The sequence below is a fragment of the Misgurnus anguillicaudatus genome, chromosome 10 (assembly GCF_027580225.2).
Source record: "Misgurnus anguillicaudatus chromosome 10, ASM2758022v2, whole genome shotgun sequence".
Classification (NCBI taxonomy): Eukaryota; Metazoa; Chordata; class Actinopteri; order Cypriniformes; family Cobitidae; genus Misgurnus; species Misgurnus anguillicaudatus.
The window spans coordinates 21510272-21531717 of record NC_073346.2 but is presented as its reverse complement, the minus strand read 5'-3'; the positions used below and the strand labels follow the sequence as shown (position 1 = coordinate 21531717).

The 21446-nt window shown below is 36.5% G+C and overlaps 1 protein-coding gene across 4 annotated transcripts; it reads left to right on the top strand.

Annotated features, from left to right (window-relative positions):
• Nucleotides 1–2221: 2221 nt before the first annotated feature.
• Nucleotides 2222–16224, top strand: LOC129450999 (uncharacterized). 4 transcript variants are annotated; one of them, XM_073872097.1, is made up of 28 exons: nt 2222–2426; nt 2516–2899; nt 3010–3111; nt 3186–3418; nt 3512–3690; nt 3793–3883; nt 4389–4736; nt 4856–4973; nt 5256–5347; nt 5435–5552; nt 5742–5846; nt 6714–6890; nt 7070–7305; nt 7619–7890; nt 8174–8322; nt 8562–8693; nt 9016–9134; nt 9462–9631; nt 9726–9824; nt 10089–10153; nt 10399–10581; nt 10664–10842; nt 10933–11038; nt 11115–11206; nt 11711–11901; nt 12104–12249; nt 13014–13138; nt 15047–16224. In XM_073872097.1, exons 1-13 carry the CDS (start codon nt 2282–2284, stop codon nt 7285–7287), a joined length of 2310 nt encoding a protein of 769 aa, XP_073728198.1. In that variant the 5' UTR covers nt 2222–2281; the 3' UTR covers nt 7288–7305; nt 7619–7890; nt 8174–8322; nt 8562–8693; nt 9016–9134; nt 9462–9631; nt 9726–9824; nt 10089–10153; nt 10399–10581; nt 10664–10842; nt 10933–11038; nt 11115–11206; nt 11711–11901; nt 12104–12249; nt 13014–13138; nt 15047–16224. The 4 variants fall into 4 exon arrangements, with proteins under 4 accessions (XP_073728198.1, XP_073728197.1, XP_073728196.1 ...); XM_073872096.1 differs by having other exon boundaries at nt 8129–8322; nt 11120–11206; XM_073872095.1 differs by having other exon boundaries at nt 8129–8322.
• Nucleotides 16225–21446: the final 5222 nt, after the last annotated feature.

Sequence of the window (21446 nt, the reverse complement as noted above, 5' to 3'; positions counted from 1 at the left end):
ATAGGGGGCGATCATTTCCTCAATGCCAATAACTCTTCACAGACGAAAGAGAAGCGATATAGTGCATTACCCTACATTCCCGCGTCGTTCAGGTCGGTAGCTAGCGTTATATGTTTTATTATAGCGCTGTCATTTAAGAAATTCTAACGTTGCTTTAACGTTATATTTGTGTGTGTGTGTGTGTGTGTGTGTGTGTGTGTGTGTGTGTGTGTGTGTGTGTGTGTGTGTCTGTGTGGACTGCTTTTTAATATATTGTGCTGTTAACGTTATTGTGGTCAAAATCGAAATTGATATTAATTGGCTAAATAATTATTCAAAGAAAGCCGCAGTGACTGCATAATGAATGTTGTATTTGTTCTTTCGTTTATGGTGCTGTTAACGTTATTGTGGTCAAAATCGAAATTGATATTAATTGTCTAATTAATAATTCACAGAAAGACGCAGCCCTTACGAAAATTAACCATGGTTTTACTACAGTTAGCACCAAAAAACCATGGTTACTGTAGTAAAACCATGGTAACCACAAAATAACCATGGTTTTGACAACTATGGTTTTCAAAAACCATAGTTTAACCATGGTTAGTGTAGTAAAACCATGGTTTTGCTGATAGTAATCAATACACCAAAAAAACATGGTTACTACACTTTTACCACAATAACACCACGGTTAATTTTTGTAAGGGAGTGGCCGATTGAGGTTTTTGTTCTAAAATAAAATAGATCCCAAGGTGTTTTTTAAACCAGTAATGTAACGTTATCTGTTTAGTATAACCTCCGTGCATAATATAAGCTTCTAAATGAAAAGATAAATAAACTATTTAGCGAATAATTGTTTAGGAAATACATTTTCCCTGCTCGTCTAAACATACAATGCGAACCCAACCAATCACAGAGCACTTTTTATCATCTTTATTTTGTTACAGGCCTGCATGTATAATATGACAAATCCAGGAAGCCTTGCTGCAAGAGAATTAACTACGATTTTGTTTTCCTTTGTCCAACAGCTCCTGTCCTTACCCACCATCCTTCCCTGTTACCTCCACCTATATTATCTTTAAAATAAAACCAACGGTTCTTTTAAGAGCCACACTTCTTACTGCCTCTCTTTTACACACACTTTCTCTTTTTCTCTCTCCATCTCTATATCTCTCTCTTTATCTACATTTTTCTTCTAAAGCTTACTGTCTTCACGTATTGTTACTCTAATCTTTATTTTTCTTTCACCTTACTCTCTCTGTAGTATCTGTATAGTGTAGTATAGTATCTGTATAGTATAGTATCTGTTTAGTATAGTATAGTATAGTATAGTATCTGTTTAGTATAGTATAGTATCTGTTTAGTATAGTATCTGTTTAGTATAGTATAGTATCTGTTTAGTATAGTATCTGTTTAGTATAGCATAGTATCTGTTTAATATAGTATCTGTTTAGTATAGTATTAGTATAGTAGTATTTAAAAAAGTATAGTATCTGTGAAATGGCTGCTCAGCAAGACAGAGGGAGAGCAGATGATGCTCTTTTTATTGCAGACATGCTTATTGCTGAAAACAAAGTGAGTATATATTTTTAAACAGTGATCTTGCAGTATTATTAATAATACTAAAGAGTGGGAATTAGAGCACACAATTTGAATGAACTTAGTTGGCTGTATTTCAGTGTTATCACACAATGCCCACTTTCTGTCCTGCTAGGCAAAGAAAGCAAAGAGCAAAGCAACATCTGCTAAAGGCAGTACATTCAATGTACGATGGGTGGAGAGAGATGTTGAAGGACGTCCACTGCTAAAAAGAAGCAGAAGTGGAGAAACAAGAAAACGTGCTTCAGCTACAGGTAGTCCATGTCTTCCAAGATTATTTGTGATTACCCACCACCCAATCCTTCTTTACTAAGTATAACTGTGACCCTTGTATCAGAATTCAGCTTGCTATTTGTTAGGTAACATATATATGGTTTTGTGTCACTTTTGAAACATAGCTGTGCACGACAGTTTGGTGGTCTTTTTCCTTTATTTATTTTCTTTGTTAAAACTTAAAAGGATTTATGTTTCCGCTTTTTAATAATTTTCCTTTAAATACTGTATGTTAAACTGTGCCATCAGTCACTGTAATGCTTATCAATTCCAAAGATATTAAGTGCAGGTGAAGCAATCAGTATTAGGTTCATGCTGCTTACAGTTCAAGATTATGTCCAGATTATGAGGGAAAAAAACTTTAAGAGATTAATGGGATTGTCAGACATGTCAATTAGCCTAATATAGCCTTAAGTCTCTATACGAACATTATATGCTTGTAAGACATGAACATTTTTATTTGTTTCCCTTCTTTTCAGTTGTTTCCGTGGTTGGCAGTGAGGATACTACTCCTTTTGAGTCATCTTTTGAGGAGGTTCCCACAGTTTCCCAATCAAACTGCTCTCAACACTTATTTGGTAAGATTGGCACCTGACCTTACTTTAATAAAGCAAGTTAGCAATAAGCTTGAAGGGAATGATTATTTTTATAATCATGTGTCTTTCAGACAGTGAGATGCAAAAACTGCAGGACATTCTGACCTCAGCAGATGTTCAAGGCACCAATAAGTGTCCTACAACATCCACATCATGGGGGTTACGCCAATCTGTAGCCCAAGAAGAGTGGCGGAAAGCAAGGTCACAGAACATCAACAGCTTGCTGTCCTGCAATGTGGTTCCGGAAATAAACTGCAGCCACTGCACATCTCCTGCCGTCATTCGCTGCAGAGACTGCATGCCAGAGGAGTGGCTATGTATGGACTGTGACATACATGTTCACAAAAAACTCACCCTCCACAACAGGGAGTCCTGCATTGAGGGAATTTACAAGCCCATTGAGCCAACAGTGTGCTGTGTAAAAGAAGATGGCAAATATACACTGGTCAATCAAGGTAGTGTTTTGAACCTTTTTGGTAAAGTGATTAGTTTTTTTTTACTTTTATTATTTTAATTGAACATATTTTTAATGCTTTTTCACTAATTATTTTACTTCTCTTTTCAGTATGTTTATTGCCTACAGTGAGACCTGTCCAATTATGCACTTGCGACCCATCGAACCTCACAGAATCAGCTGGCAAAGCAATCATTTTGGTTTGCATAAATGGTATGAACTGGTTTTATTTTTTAATTTATTCTTGTCCCTTTGTGTGTTACAATGTTCTACTTTTTTACATTTAGGTCGGTATGATTTGCACTTGCCAAACTTGCTGTGCAGATTATGTTTGGCACATTGGACACCTGACATGAGTGACCTTATAAAAAGTGGTTATTGGCCAGCATCTGTAAATGCTGACACGCTGTTTTCAGTAGATGTCTTCAATTCATTTGAAGAAATGAAAACTGTAGCGCCAGGTCTATCGAGACAAGGCTTTCTGCGGATGTTGGAGAGGAGGACCTGTCTCTTTGGAAGGGTAAGATCAGTGTGGATCAAAGTTGCCTTAAGTAGAGATGGGAGAATATTAGTTTAGCTATTTAATTTTACTCTTTACTAATTGAATGTACAGTCTGGGAAAATACATGGAGACGTATTCCAAAGAAGCTTCATGGAATACACATTCTGCCAGTACCAGTCCGAAAGAATGGCCAGTGTAGAGCACTTCACCTGCCCAGCATGTACACCCAACATGCTCGCTCTTTGTGCAGATGGCAACAGAAAAGTGTACCGATTTCGGCAGTCAAAAGGGTTAGTTGTTTTAAACGTGTAGTTGTTTTACTTAATGTGTAAAATTAACAGAATATATAATGTCTGACACTGAACATAATGTTTTTTTCTTATTCTATTAAGGTCAGAGGAACCCTATTTTGATGGCACCTTCATTGCTAAGGACACTGATGTACACCATTTTGTTGATGAGATCGGGAGTAAAATCAAAAGTGTTAGTAAAATGTGTAGTTTTTTTGCATGATTGATTTAATTCCAAAATTTAAAATGTATGATGTATGACTTTATTAAATAATGTATCCTTAGTTGGTGTAAGCTTATATAATACACACTAGTATCTTAGTTTGTTACAAAGGCTTTGAGCATGGTGCACTCTTTCAAGCAATCTTGTGTTGTCGTTTGAAATTGGATATTGGTATGTGTGGGATCCAAAGTGTCTAGTTTAGTAGCACGGTCAATAGCAAATCTTTGTAAGAGATAGTGACACTGCAGTTTGTCACCCTGCCTTTCAACTAGTTTGTGTAGCTAGAGTAGAGAAAGTAAAAGATGTATTTTCTGAAGCTCCTCTTTAGTAGTAGTTTAAAAGTAAACCTTTATTGTCACCAGTCATTACAAAGATACCAGTTGGTGTGATGTAACCTGACTCATCCTGATGGATGAAGTACCTAGTTAGAAATATATCAACTTTCAGTTTTAACCAGAATTATTTTGTCCTGCAGTCTGCCGGCAAAGGGATCTGCGGAGCCAGTCAGTGGTCTGCTGCACGTGAAACAGCCAGAAGAGCAAGCAAACTGGATGAAGAGGGCCTTGAGGTGGTTGTTTGCAGACACGGAGTGCTACTCAAGGCTCTTAATATGTACAGGGGGGAAATATTTGCGTATCCGCTGTACCTGCAGAAGGAGCTTCAAGCAGCCACAAATGGGCAGTTCTATTGTACAGATATTGCTTGCAAATATTGGCCTTACCTTGAGAAGTTGGCAGTGTCCATGATGGAACTCAGACCTTTACTTCAGATGAGACCATTCCTTTCTGTTATGCATGCCAAGGCTCATTCAACCAAGTGTGAGGTACTGCATACTCCATCATACTATCATAACTTTTAAAATCTTTATGATACCATTTTTTTATTTGTTGTATAATATACACTGTGTATGGCTATAATTTAAGTGCCACGCTGATTTGATAGATAATCTGGAGTGGCAAAAATCAGGAAGGTGCTGGCACAACTGCTGGGGAGGAGGTCGAAATGGTAAACAGCTACCTGTCTCGTTGTGCCCTCACAACGAAGTACATGACAAAATCTGGTAATTATTGCTCATTTATATTATTTTAGGAAACTGTTTTTTTTTTTTTTATTCTATTTTTTATTCTATCTGTCTAATACTTAGTACTCTGATATTACAAAAATTACATAATATTGGAAATATACAGCTGTAAATATTGTAATATACAGTACATTAATAAAATTGCATTACATCTATCTTAAATGAAAACTATTAAAAATAAATACTAAATTAAAAATTGTCAATGTGTAGATGAACTGAAATACCATGAGCATTAATGGGACATAATTTTGTGGTTAAAAGCCAGGAATGACATGTTAACTGTCCATGCTATTGGGTGGAACCGACGGAAGTGGGAAAGCCTTCATCTTGCACTATCCAGCAGATACATCAAGGTATTATATTATGTCTGAGTTAAGTATACAAAGCTTTTCAGACTTTTAAAGATTGTAAAGGCAAACATCTTTTTTTTTTTACACCAGACTTTCAAAAAGGCTGAGGCCGAGTCTCAGAAACTGGAGGATTTGACCAGTCAACTGGGGTGTCCTGAGAACATCGTGCATCAGTGGGTACATGATGTCAGACAATGGGCTACTGACGGTACAGTATTTTATGGACATTCTTCGAAGTAGTTTACTAATACTGCAATTGTATACCTGAAAATCTTTGGCATGATTTGCCTATCTTTGGGATTAAGTAAGGGGGAGTTGTCCTGTTTTGTGGGGAGTTTTCCTGTTTTGTTTGAAAGACATCATAATCATTTACTTGTATTATTGTTGCTGCTTTAAGATTCTGTAGGTACCAGATGTGATGACCAACAAAGCCTTCAGAAATCAATTGAACAGATGTTTCTTGGGGTTCAGCAAAAAAAAGCCAGCCTTTATAACCAGACTGGTATGTTGAAAACTCTTTTCTTTTTTATTACTTGCAGATTATTGGATTGTTTTGGTATTATAGTGTTTTTAGGTCCTTAATTTTAAAATGTCTTCCTTTTAATTGTACAGATATTAGGCCAATTATGCCTTTTAAGTCATTAATCATTACATATTTTACATTATGATTTATTAATTCTTAAAGCTGTTGTCCGTAACACTTTTTGGTTAAAAAAAATCAAAATTAATGTTTGTACATAACCAGCCAGTATTCAGAACTCTCTGCTTGCCTTAGCTCGATTCAACATGGTAAGCTTGTAATAATGATTTTAATTCCAGTGGTACTGGTGGATTTCTGTGGGAAATTCAAGCATGTCTTTGCGTCATTAGGTCACTCCTCTACAAATAGAGAAGGAGTTTTGGCTAGTTGGATCATGTTTTCTGTGTTTTGAAATGTTTATAGACAGCAACAAAATTCGACTCTTGCGTAGAAGAAAATTGTGGGAAGAGAAGAAAAAACTCTTTCAAACAATTAAGCTCTACAATGAGCAGGTGCTAGATGAGGAGGAGCGGATCGTTGAGGAGAAGGTGGAGAGTGGGCTCTCTGTGGGGGGAGGAGACAGTCTAATATGGCCGTGGGAAGTGCACAGCAGTGGTAAGTAGTAATTTCCCTAAAGTGTGTGTGTGTCAGTGTGTGAACTAATTATAAGTTTTATATGCTACTGTAAGCATATGCCACATTTTATCTGATTAAATTTGTATTTCATTTTTGCACCCTAACTAACCAGCTTGTGGGATGTACATGCACTTCTTGTGTTTTGCTTGCTGTTTAAAATGTACAGGTCAAATTTTTATTATATTTTAAGGTATGTTATTTGTGTGACTTCAGAATCCAGCAACATCCTCACCAAAAAGAAGATTTTTGATGTGTATATGTCAAAAGTGCGGCTTCAGGAAGAAAAGATCATTGTGATAAGGGAGATGAGACAGCACTGCACCTATCTCAGAAAGCTGGCTGGAAACATTAAGACAATGATTTCAGAAATGTCTTCTGGCAAAAGCAGTGGTAAGAAGCTAATATATTACATTCTTGCTGTAACTCACTTTGAGATCAAGTATTACATTATGCATTCCTTGTGGCTGGATCTAAATGGTCTGCAGTTTTAGGTAAAGTCCGTTAATGAGCTCAACAACACTAACTCAACTGAAGTATTGTCATGCCTCACTTTTAATTTTTCCTTCTAGGCAGTTTAAGTGAAGAGGGTCATCGGGGGCTACTATGTCTTCTTAAGAAAAGGCATGCAGATGTGGAGCAGAAGTTTCAAGTCATATGCTCATGTTACAGCCAGGCTTTAGGACCAAATGCTGCTTCTCTGCTGGAAGATGGGCCCGAGGAGATACCAGAGGACCATGAAGAAGTCGAATATGAGAGTTCAGATGACAGTGATTTTGAAGCAGTGTAAACGAGTGCTTCTTAAGTGGTAGGACATGTGTTTATACTGTGTCAATTATGACTGAATGCATGTGTGTTTCAAGGAAAAAAAAAACTTTTTGAAGTGTAATGGAGGTCTGTTACAAATGTTCTGAATTATACATTTTTAAGGCCTAACATGTTGTTTGTTGAGGGCTGATTTTGAAGAAGGTCTGTGCGCCTCCCCACATACAGTATATATTCAAAAGCGCATACCTATTGCACTTAATATCCTTTAAAGTTTTAATATTTTTCTTATAATGTTTGTAAGATAGGAATCCCCCACTACACTACATAATTTACATTTTGTGTTCTCCCTGCAGATCCTGTCAATCGAATTACCTGTTGCAACCTAGATTTAACACAACCTTAAGGCACTTTTAAGAGCCAACCTCTAAATCTCTCTGTCTATCTCTATTATTTTCTGTCTATCTCTTGCAACCTCTCTCTCTATACAGCATTTTTTGTACCTGTCTGTCCAGCTGTGTGTTTGTCTTTCTGTCTTGTCTGCTTTGCAATGGCCACCAAATATACCCCTGACACGCAGGATCCCCACTACCAAGAGGAACTAGACCACATTCTAGTTCAAGCCAAGGTTAGAGGTCCTGTTACTTTATACTTAAACATAATGGATTGGGGGCAACTTAAAGTAATAAATGATAAATATGGGAAATGGATGAGTGCTGAAAATTTCATACATTATATTTTCCTTAATGTGTAAATAAGGTAATATATTTAGGAAAAGAGAGGTTTCATCCCCAGAGTTTCAGAAATGAGTTTCAGATACTCATTTAAGTGTTTCAATACTTATACTATGCTGTGTTTCCTTTTAGTTGTTGCCTGTTTTTCACGTCCTGTACCTTTATTAATCTTACAAGAAATATTCACTTCAACACACAAAGAGAGGCTGTGGAGAGGAAATGTTTATGCCCTAGAAGAGACCCTTCATAGACCTCTAAAAGGATCTTTGTTGGCCGAGGCAAGCCGAGGGAGAGGCGACGAGGGCGACGCCAAGCCTCAGCTACAGGTTATATCTGAATTATTTCAGTTTTGTAGGAATTGAAATGTAAATGGTGGACAAAACCAAATTACGGTACAACATTTTAATTGTATTTGAGTATTAACAGTTTGAAAGATTTCAATATGACAAAACATACATAATAGAGAATACCACCTATTATATACTATTGTACCAAGTACTTGGTAATGTCTTTACCAAATGCTTAACAGAAATGCATCTGATTTCATAAACGGTTCTGTTTATAGGTTGAAAAAGATCCTGTATGCTAGCCTGTTCTGTGTACTGTTTAACAGTCACATGCCCCCTAGTTGAGTGCCTTCTGTCATCCAGTCCACTTACTGTACCCTCAGCAAAACTAAATCCTCAAGAGGAATATGGTAAATCACATTAATAAATTTAAGTTTAAATGTAAAATACATATACAATTAAAGTAGATTAAGAAAAAAAATCATCTGTGCAGTACATGGATTAAGAACACAATTTACTAAAGATTTGGTCCAGTTCGATACTGAATGATGAAATGTTGTGTTTATTCTAAATATTGATCAGTTGACTTTTAATTGGTCCTAATCTAAATGGTCCCTTACAACTTAATTTTCTATTTTTAACAGAGAAAATATGAGTAGGTTCTCTGATATTTTGACATCATGTCCTACTACTGAGCCTCATATAAACTCTTCATCATCATGTTCTTTTCAGCAGCAGAAAGCCTCGGGGCGCTGGAAAGAAGCAAGACCCTACCACCTTAACTGCTTTGTTGCAAAAGAGGCTGTTGGTCATCCATTGTGTTGTCATTGCAATGAGCCTGCTATTATAAGGTTTGTCTTCAATATTATTAAGCTTTAATTACTTAGGGTAGGCTTGCCAAGAATTAATGCCCATTGCACTGCTTTATAGGTTAATGCATGTGCATGGTTTTTTGGAAAGTAAGAAACTTGGATAACCAGATAAAAAGGACATTTAAGAGAAAAGTAAATCTAGGACTTTCTTGCTGTGAGGTGATAGTGCTAAACACTGAGCCATTATGCAATCCTATACAAAAAACAAACCTAGAATCCAACTAAATCTTGAATAGCTTTGGTTTAGTGTATCATACCCCAGATGAGTTATGCACCTGAAATAATGTATTATTTATTTCTACCTAGGGGCAGAGAGTGTCTACCTGAGGAGTCGTTCTGTGGGGACTGTGATGTATTACGTCACAAAAAACAGCCCCTCCACAATAGGGAATGTGTAATTAATGGGTTTGTTAAAGCCATCCCTCCAACCACATGCATCATTAAATGGGGAGATGGATATTGTACTCAACAGCAAGGTATGTGGTCACAAAAGTCCTAATTGTGATGTTTAGATGTGTATGCACCAAGTAACAGGTAATCTAAATGAATGGTTTTCTTTCTTTTTGCCAGCTTGCCTTTTGCCAGTCGTCAAGATACCAGACTCCTCCTGTGAACGCAAAAATGTCATAATACTTTCAGGCAAACCAGTCATTTTAATTACCATCAATGGTAAAAACAATTCACAATTTAATTTTCCACTTTAGATTTGCTATTTTTCACACTATTGTGCTGTGTCATTGTGCTTACAATTGCATTAGAGTCAAAACTTATTGTATAGCACACCACAATCGAAGCAAGGCATCTTAAGCAAAGGTCTGTAGTGGGAGTCTAAACTGCATGTAATTTATGTTGAGTTCTTTGTGTGTTTGTGCATCCATGAGAGGCTGCCGCTTTATTTTTGTTTGTTATTATTTATTTATTTTATGATTTTAGATATGTTCATCATTCACCAGTTCTCACTTCCTTCTTCCCTGGCCTTCAACCTTGCTACACATATGGTATCATCATTAACCAAAACAAAGACAGACATCTTCATATTTTTGTTCTCTGCAAAATAAAAGTTAGCTGATGCAAAGCAATTTGGTGAATTAGCTAATTATTCTAATAGTTGGGTATAAGGAGTGCTATATTGGGATTATAGAAACTTATGAGGTGTCTCTTAACCATTCACAATGTGCAAATCAACTAACTGTTAAATGAATAGGTTTTGACTTGCATCAGCCAGTGTATGTCTGTCAAACAGCAATGGACCCCAGACCTGAAAAACCTTCTGAGGAGTGGATATTAGCCAGCTTCAATAAACAACACCACACTTTACACACTGGACCTCCTGAGCTCCTTTCAAGAACTCAAGGTCATCTCTCCGGGATTCTACAGACAAGCCTTCGCAAAGCTGCTGGAGCATCGCACGAAGTGTGGACGAAGAGTAAGTGTTAATACCATATTATAAAAGTTCTTTCCATAAGCAGTTAACAACGCAAATACATTTCATTATATATATCTTCCAGTCTGGATATATCAAAGGCGATGCACTGCAGCGCAGCAGCTTGGAGTTTTCATACGCTTCATTTGAAGCAGACCAGCTCTGCTGTGGTACTCCTTTCACCTGCCCAGTCTGCACGCCAGAAATGTTGACTGTTTCATCAGATGGAAACAGAAAGCCATATCGTTTTTGCAGAAACAGAAGGTGGTCTTTATTCCAGTATTTTTATTGATTTATTTATTTACTTTATATAATTAATTGATGGATTTCCTATTTTTCCTATTTTATTTACAGATTAAATGGAGGGGTAGGAACCTGGAAGAAGCAACCGCTGGTGAGGAAGTGAAGCAAGTGAACAGCTACCTTTCACGTTGTGCCCTTACAACCAAATCCAAAGCAGGTGATCAGAGTGTTTGTAATATTTTTGCATACTTTTTTATATTGAGCAACATAGCCTCACATTTTGCTTTCAACAGCACAGGTGGACATGCTTACATTGCATGCAATGGGCTGGAACCATAAAAAATGTATCTCTCTACATCAGGCACTTTCCACAAGATATGTAAAAGTAAGTTTTCTAATAATTGTTTTGTTTGTCCTTTAGTTGTGTGCATCTTTGCCTGTTGTTAATCTTACAAAGTACAATAATCCTGATTATTGTATGACACTGTTTATCAGACTTGTCTGAGACTTCAGCATGAGACTGCAAGGCCAGCACAACTAAAAACAGAGCTACACACACAGAGAACTTCAGCAGTCAATTGAGGGGCTTTATCTTAGCTTGATGCTGCGCAAGCAAACCCTCTACCATCAGAAGTGTATAACTATTCTAATTTAATAGGTTGATAAATTCAAGATAATGTATACATCCTACTTTCCAACAACAAATACATGGAATTCAATTCAGTTTTATTTATATAGCGCTTTTCACAATTGTTAATTGTTTCAAAGCTGCTTTACATGAGTAGATGTTGGGGAAAACACAGAACAATCGATAGATAACATAAGAAGCAGAATACAGCGGCTAAGAATAAATCAGAATTAGCATTTAATCCTGTACATGTCTTTCTAGACAGCAGCAAGCTTCGCCACCACCTTCGAAGAAAGCTGGCAGATGACAAAAAGCTCCTTCAGGAGATACAGAAATACAATGATCTTGTACTAGACTCTGTCACAAACATTGACCTAGCTGTGGTGGAGCATTCCCTCACTGGGGAGAGCAGCGTGTCTCACATATATGGCCGTGTGACCTTCATGGCAGTGGTATGTCACTATTCAGATACCTCACAAGAATTTATTTACAGTTTTGCTTTATAGAGTATACTAAACAAAAGCATGGAACATAGTACGTGTTTAGTTTAGGTTTTTGGGGTTTGCGTATTATGTATCAGTTTGAAAAAGGTATGCATAATGCTATTATGCAATATTGTCTCAAATTAAAATATAACTGTTGATTGATTCTTAGAAAACATTTCAGTCAAGAAACGATAGCATGGCCATTGACAATGCGACTGCAAGAGGAAAGGGGCATTGTGGTGTTGGAGATGGCAGAACACTGCATATGGTTGCAGAGCCTGGCAGTTGCACTCAAGAACAAGATAGCTGAGGAGGGTAAGTTAAATAAAAACCCTGTCAATTCAAAGTATGAATAAAGAAGTCACCCTTAGTCTCAGAACTTTGATGGAGTAGAATGGTTATTGCTCTGTTTTCCATGGTCATTTGGTATGTACATAACAAAATAGTTGTTCACTACAAATGTGGCTTTGTTAGACTGTGCCCCAAAGTAAATGCTATTGGTTATTTATAAAAGGGGAGGGTGTCCTCGATAGTTCTGCACTGACTTCCTGTTTTAGTTAAAATTGTGTCACCATCAAATTATGCTGCTCATTCCAAGTTACTTCAGTGGGCTGTAGTCTGTCCACATTGCTGCTCTCACTGGTGGCGGAGTGACTTCAATTAACTCCAACTCTAAACAATAGTTTACTCTTAATATGTTAAATTTCCTTTTTTGGTGTTGAGTTCAACTCTAAAATTTTAACTGTAATTTTTCTAACTCACTAATTTTTGCTTTGTACTTAAGCACAACTATATTGAAGAAGAAAATGGTTAACTAAAAGGACCTATCAGGCATTGGCTGAAACACAAAATGTTTTTCTCTGCATTTGGTCTTAATGCATTACATTACCTCAGTGAGCCATCATGTTGCCTCGGTTTATACAGAATCATCTAGGCGGGTACCATTACAACAATGCACAGAAAAATGACAGCCATTCTTGTATGTAGATTTTAATAGGTGAAAAATTTACTCTATTGAAGTTCTTTGGCTTCAATATCTAGTTTGTCTTTAAGGTAATCTTTTTTGTATTTTTGACAAGGTAAATGAAGGACTTTGCTGTCTCTTAAGAAGAAGACTGTCAGAGGTGTCAGAGATGTTACAAATCGTCCTCCAACAATAGAAGACTGCATTAGGTCCTGAGGCCTCTGTCCTTCTACATCAGGGGTGGGCATTGAGGGCAACAGTCCTGCAGAGTTTAGCTTCAACCTTAATCGAACACACCTGAATGTAATTTCCAAACAGTTCTGAGGACTTCAATTAGATTTTTTAGCTGTGTTTGATTAGAGTTGGTGCTAAACTCTCCAGGGCTGTGGCCCTCAGGACCAGGAGTTGCCCACCCCTGCTCTACATGTTGAAGAAGAAGATCAAAGTGACCTCAGCAGTCCAGATACCAGCGAGGATGAAGAGGAAAACACAATTTAGGTAATTTCTTTGTTTATATGTATGTTTGTTCTCAAACATTGACCACAGGCTGTTCCATCAAAGTGGATAAAGGAAAAGCTTTTTGATAAGTCTCGCTAATTTAAATGGGAGTTCTGTTCCATTACTGTGGCTTAAGCCCAGTTCGGATTTACAACAAGAAAAGGCTGTTTTAATAATTACAGGGGAAAGTTGGGTAAAGCAATATGAACTGGATTGTCTCAGCTCTACTCAAGCCAGCTAATGTAATAGTGTCGCTGTGACACAGCTTGTCAATTTGCCAGCTGCTGGTTTTCAAATCTTTCAACAGCCAGTCAGCTTGTAACAGAGTCAACTGGTCAAGTCACTAAACTATTGGCTGGTTAAAGTTTTTGACGAAGGAAAGAGGGGAACAATTTGTTTATTTGTTTGAGGAAAAGCTGTATCTGTTTGACTAAAAACGTAAAATGTACTTAAAGGTAGGGTAACACATTTTGGAAAATGCTAACGGTAGCCGCCTAGCAATGAAATCACGATCCCACCCTCAAGTCAAATCGCCATCCAAAGTCACGCCTCTTTCAAAACACATGAACACGCACAGATCAGACGGTCACATCTCATGTCTCATTCACCAGTGAGAAAACTTTGCAGTACAAAGTGAATAACACTTCCAAAATAACCAATAACCAATAACGTGTTTACATCAGAATTAGTTGAAGCACACGTTCTGTTGTGTAGACGTAGTAATTATATCGTTACGCTAATCCATAAACGAACACAATTTCATAAGCAACACAATGTTTCATCAAAGTAGAATCTGAATCCATCTCAATACAAACATATCGCGTACCTACCTTACCAAAATAAACAGTGCAACGACTCTTTCAGACCCTTTGCTTCCTGCAGCTGTTTCATCTCGTGGTAAAGCAGTAAAGTTACCGATGTTCATTTGGGTTTTTGCTATTTGCTGATCCAGACAGTTTTTGCTGTTGTTGTTATAAAAGATGTCTTTTCTTTTGTGGCTCCTGTACAGGTTGTCAATTCAGTAGAAAAGTTTGCCATTCTCGCTGTTTACAGACAGGAGGTGAGCTCACGTGAACGCGCCGATGACGTATGGTGTCTGTGTGGGCTCGCTGCGCGGTGGGCATTAAAATTACGCTTACGTATGAGGGACAAAAAAGGAAACAACCGTTCGGACCGAAATCTATGATTGGTTTAACATTTTTTGGTCCTATGCCTTTCACAGATGACATAAATTTCTACAAATACATTTAAACAACTTAACATAGTGATTGCTATCAGGATGTGAGGAGACTTTTAACCAGCATAACTAAAATTGTTTCAGGATCAAATCTCTTACCCTACCTTTAACTCTGCAGGGCAGCTTATGTATTCCATTCACGAGCATAATGCATGCCTATTTTGGCTTGGTTAAAGTCAACATGGACTTGTAATGGCTAAATTTCACTGTGTTATTGAAATGGCTTTAGCCTACAGTGAAAGTCAATGTTATTTTAAGCAAGGCCTTTTTAAGTTAGCACAGCTTTCATTAGCTGCATTGATGGAATATCCCCATTACTGTTACTCTAAATCACATTTTTGTGTAATTAATAATGCTTTACACACTTAAAACAGCTTAACTTAACCTTCTTTTCCTACCTCTTGTTTTCCCAGATAGCAACTGCACAAAGGACTGCGTTAAAGGAAATGGACTTGGCATATATCTGTATGGTGTTAGTATGCTGACCTATTAACCACATCAAAATCTTTATGCATCCTATATTGTTGAAATGTTCCACTGTGTCTAGATTATCAAGCATGTAATAATTGCACTGATGTGATATTTGGCTAGTGTATTCATAATAGGGATGCATAACGATTAATCTATTGCACAATAAAAGGTTTTGTTTATACATCACACATGTGTGTGAACTGTTTATAATAATTATGGATATATAAATATGCACACATGCATGTATCATTTTAAGAAGAAAATATATGTATATATTAAATATTAATATTGTAAATTGTACATAAATATACAAATGTATATACACATGTAAACATTTTTTAAATATATAAATGCATGTGTGTGCATTTATCTATAAAAAATTATTATACACAGTTCACACATATGATGTAAGCAAAAACTTTTATTCTGCTATAGATTAATCGCGATTAATCGTTATGTATCCCTAATTCATAAGTTGTGTATTTAAAGTAATGGGTGTTGTTAGCCATGCATGTCACAAAATCACTGTTAAAACACTGCTTATTGTGCCTTACTGTGTCTATGAAACTGTTGTCTTTACATGCATTGGTGCAGTAATAATGATGTAATGTGGTCAGATGTAAGGTCATGTTAGTGTTTTACAATGTCTTAGAACAGAGTTCAACCAGAATAATCATTGAAAATAAAGTAACAGTAGTTTTCTAATGGGTAAGTTGATATTAAATATTGTAAGCACATTCATCAGGATGACTTTGCTGACCTTGTGACCTTTACCACATTTAGGCAAAAATGTGAAGACTCTACTTGATTGAGTGTATTATAGGATATAACTGTTGTGTATTTGTTGGCAATGTATCTGTCACTGTCAGTTCTGTTTTTATAAGCACATTGTATATTACATATCGTAAAGAAAAAAAAACTTTTATATGTTTTGATTATACTTAAATTGTATATAACCACATTTGATAGATAACATTATTCCCTGTTCTGCTACTTTTCAAATGAGCTTCACAGTCTTATTATGAAATTCAGCCTTATGGCTTGATTGACAAATTTGCTTTTCATGTATTTTCACTGGTATTATTGTAAAAGACAAAAAATAAAGTGTTTCCAAACATGAGCATATTATGATTTTACTTGTTCATACATTGTTAGTTAAAAACAAAATGTGATTACACATACTTATATGTGGGATCTTGGTTAATTTAACAACAGACTGCATTATTAATGTATTACTTGAAAGCATGGTCTCCAACAAGGTTGCCCTGTGAGTTGCCTGCCAAAGCATACTCTACTAATAGCCTCAATTTTAATATTTATTACACATTTTTTATATTAGCTTGGCTTATTGTATGTATGTTAACATTTTAAACAATGATAAAACATAAACAAGTAAAATAAAATAAATATCAAGTAAAACCAAAAAGTAGAATACTTCAAAAAATAGCCCTCCAGGGTTCTCATTTATAAAACGTGTGTATGCACAAAACAGGGCTGGAAACATGCGTGCGGCAATTCCCATGCAAAAGTTGTGATCTATTAAAAAAAAGAAAACTTGACAGGAGAATGGGCTTGTAGGGTGGGATCAAGGATGATTCGTGTACGGACATTTGCTGTTGATCTGTGATTTATAAAGGGAACATTGCTTTGTTTTATAAGTCTTAATATTTTTTGGCATATGCCATTTGTGACTTTTGTGCGTATGTAGACTTTTAGTAAGGATACGCACAGTTTTATAAATGAGACCCCTGATCAGTAATTTTCAAATTGTTCCCAGAGGAGCCACTGCTCTGCACATGTTGTATTTGATTAGGGTTGGAGCTACAGATACACCGGACCTCCATGAGCAGGATTGGTAATCCCTGCTTGTAGAAATAGTGAATAACATGAATTATATCTTCAATTTAAATACTGCTGACCATCCAGTGCATTACTACAGACATGGGGGAAGACCTACTTTAGTTGACGGCAGACAACATAGATCTTGCCTGCCATCATGCAAATAAGGTTAACAATTTAGGCCATGTCAAACAGTTTGAGTAAATGTTTTTAAAGGGTTCTGTGACGCTGGGTTATTTGAACCCAAATGCTGGGTTAATATACCCCATGGTTGCATCACAACAAACCAACACTGGATAATTTTTGACCTAGCATGTGATAATTTTTAACCCATAACCCACACATGGTTCTGTCCAATATTTACCCATTATGGGTCAAAAATAACCCACAAACAAAATAAACAAAAATTTTTAGGCATTCAAAGTGCTCTCTGAAACTAGGACAGGGACAGCTTGTGTCACTGAAATGACAAAAAAATACAATTTTGTCATAGAGCTAAACCAAATGCATCCTTGGAAAGGTCTTGACCTGGGGAGTAACATGTCATGGCTCCTGATTTCTAATTCTGACCTTTAAACCTTAGCATTTTACCATATTTGAAAGCTTATAATCCAGCAACAAGGATGTCTGCAGACATGAGATAAACAGTTATACACAGCTCTGGACCTCACTTATCATAGGAGTACAGTCACTATTAGGCACCAACCGAGAGTGCAGTAAAAATAGCCCATTTAACAATTATATTTAACCATTTACCAATTATACTTTTAAAATCTGGTAATACCAATGTCTTTCCTACCCCCTAAAACCCATATAAGTACCATCAGTTTAATGCTGCCAACTTCTAATTATGGTGAATATACCAATGTATTTAAAGACTACAATTCCCAGTAGAGACGCGCCCATGAATTTGTTAGCAAGCGTGCAAATCAGCGTCCATATTTGAAGTTTTCCAGACTTGATTTAGGGTTGGGGTTTTAAAATGTATCTATACTATATGTTTCAACAATCTACTACAGCCAAAACATACATTATACTATATAGCGAGGACGTCAGTGTATTAGTGATATTGTAGAGCAATCAGCCGTCTCCAATGTGTTTGTAAACTACAGTATCCAGAGGAGACGCGCCATATAGTTTCATACATAGCGTACAAATCAGCCATATTACTTGTAGTTCTTCCGATTTACAGAGCGTAAATAAAATATTACATTAACAAAGCTAAACACTACAATAAACAAGCCATTTTAAAATGATAAGTGGTTATTAAGCTAGCATGGGTTGTACTTAGTTACAGTTTTGTAGTTGTTATGGTACAGAAGTTGTATTAAACACTATTTTACTGTAATCAACACAAACTTTAGGATTGGGAAGTTGTGATAAATATATTTCCAAACAAAGACAAGTTAAATTCATAAATTCAAATTATTCTCTATTGTGCTGCCTGGGAGTTGTTAATCGCTTTCTCATAGCAAAAAAGTTTGTTTTTCAGATTATCATACTAATCAATTTTGTGGCATTCAGTCCACACTCCTATACAGAAAGCTGGACAAGCAGTACATCAACACACCTTTCCTTTTATTTGGCCGCACTGTAGTGGGAGCAGGACACCTTCCTTGCACAACTTCATCTGTCAAACAAGGTAATAACAACATATTAAAATGATTATGGAGAGATTTTGCAAAGATTTGTATCTTACAAAGAGCTGTAGTATATGATGTGTATGCCAGGTCATCTCTGTAACAACACAATATTTAAAATGGTATTTTAACAAATCTTGCCTTTAACAAATATTGCATCTCATTTGATTTGAAAATTGCGGTAGAACATTTTGCGATTTCGATTTAATTTCTATTAGTTTTTTAGCCCTACTGTTGAATAAACAAATTAACATATGCATTTGGACATCGCCAAAACCTAATAGGTCACGACCACTTCATGAAGATTCACAATATCAATCCCAATGTATGGATTAACACACACTACACACCTTTCCTTTTATTTGGCCGCACTGTAGTGGGAGCAGGACACCCTCCTTGCACAACTTCATCTGTTAAATACAGAGAAACATTTAAAAGATGTAAAAAAATATTTAAAAACATTAGTAATATGTTGTATCCATGTCATCCACATGAGGAATAAAATTAGGCACAGTTTATAATGAAGACTGGGCTTTATTTCAAAATGTTTTTCCAAGGTGAGACAGAGACCTTCGAAGGGATATTTCCCCTTAAAATAAAAATTCTGTAATCATTATACTCATCGTCATGTTGTTCTAAACCTGTATGCATTTCTTTTTTCTGATGAACACAAAAGAAGATATTTTGAGAAATGATGGTAAACACACAGCACATTGTGAACAGTAGGAAAAAATATTTTGGAAGTATTGTGATAAATGAAGAAGAAAATATTTGGTAATGGTAAGCACACAGTTGACGGTACCCATTGAATTCTATCATATTTTTTTATTCCTGCTATGGAAGTCTATGCTCACCTACTGCTGTGTGTTTATCATCATTAATCAAAATACCTTCTTTTGTGTTCATTAGAAAAAAGAAATTCATACAGGTTTAAAACAACATGAGGATGAGTAAATTATGACAGAATTTTTATTTTAAAGTGAACTATCCAATTATTAACATATATGTTACTTTCTGACTATGTATGCTATGTTGCCAAATAATTGCCAGAATACTGAAGCTAGGAAATGCAGCTCATACTACTCTATTTTGTGGCAGTCAGTTATATAGAAAGTTGGACAAGCAGTACATCAACACACCTTTCCTTTCATTTGGCTGCACTGTAGTGGGAGCAGGACACCCTCCTTGCACAACTTCATCTGTTAAATACAGGGAAACATTTAAAAGATGTAAAAATATTTAAGCACAGTTTATAATGAAGACTGGACTTTATTTGTAAAAATTTCTTTCCATGAACAATTCAAAGTTTGTTTTAGGGATTGAAGGCAGCACACGGTGAGCACTTGATACATAAATTATGCATTATGGGTGAATTATTCCTTTAAGGATAACCAGGTTCTGCCAGTAGCAGGCTAAAACCACTGAAGAACTTGTACAGTCAGTTTGGAATAATGTCATCACAGTGAAGTAAGTTTAGTTTCACGTCACATAAAGTAAAAATGTGGTTTTGTGGGGCTTACAACTTAGTTTCAATACTCTTCATATAGTTCCTTTTGTGCTTACCTTTTTCAAGAGAAACTGGGGAACCTGCTGAAGGTCCTTCTGGGGAGTGGGGTGTTTTCCCAAGGTTCTGGGATTCCCCAGGTAATGAGGGTGTTAAAAGGGACACTGTCTGTCCAATTGGGGACTTTGGTCGTCCAATAAGGGCTGCTGGGGGTCCCGTTGTAACTGTTGGGGGATTAAGCACTGCTTTCTGCTGATGATCTGATGTGACCATTTGGTGTGGTCCTGTTGGGGGGTTCAACTGGGGCTGATGAAGGTTCATCAAGTTGATCTGAGGCACCTTGTGGGGTCCAGCCTACATTGTAAAAGTACAGAATTATTTAGAAAACATTGAGCAACCTATTAGTCAAGAAAAGGCAACCACAGACTTACTTGTGAAAGCATCAAATAAAGGACATAAAAAATGAATATTCTTACCTTGAATAACAATATCATACAGGCCCTTTATTCTTTCAAGGCATGCATGTGATGTCTCATTCAGCTGACAGCGGGGGGCCAAAACCTCAGACACCCAATCATTCTGTTTTTTTCCAGGCTTAGACAAAAGCAAAACTCCCCTCAATCCCAAGGCCTGCAATTTTTCAAGCTAAAAATACAAGGACACACATATACAAAATAACATATATTATTTTAAAACACATATAGCAATATTTGGCTGCATAAACATAAACCTGCATAAACAATAAAAGCACATGAATACCAACAACACAGCTTCGTCCTGAATATGAGAGGTGGTCCGATTTTTTTTCTGCATATGCACCCAGCTCTCCCTCTTCTGATCAAATTGTTTTAGTTTTTTTTTTAGCCTTAGTCTGTGTGGCTGTTCTTTCTTGCATGTGTTGCAAGTTTTGCGGGCCACATTAAGTATTGCATGGCAGACCATACAATTTCGCCTTGTTGACCCATGACCTGGCATTTCTATCATTGATACAGTAAGCAGGAGAGAGTGACAGAATCACAAAACGATTTTGATAAGTACTTCTTTCACACAAACAAAACAGGACCAGATTTAAATTTGATAAAAACAAGACTTACTTGAATACACCAGGATTCTGGAAGAGAGTATGACAGAGAGAGAGAGAGAGTGAGTGAGTGAGTGAGTGACAAAGATTGTGTGTGTGTGTGTGTGTGTGTGCGTGAGAGAGAGAGCGAGAGATGAGTACAGAGGTGGCTCTTAAAAGAGCCGTTGGTTTTCGTAGAAAGATATCCTAAGAAGAATGGTGGGTAAGGACAGGAGCTGTTGGACAAAGGAAAACAAAAACATATTAAATTATTTTGCAGCAAGGCTACCTGGATTTCT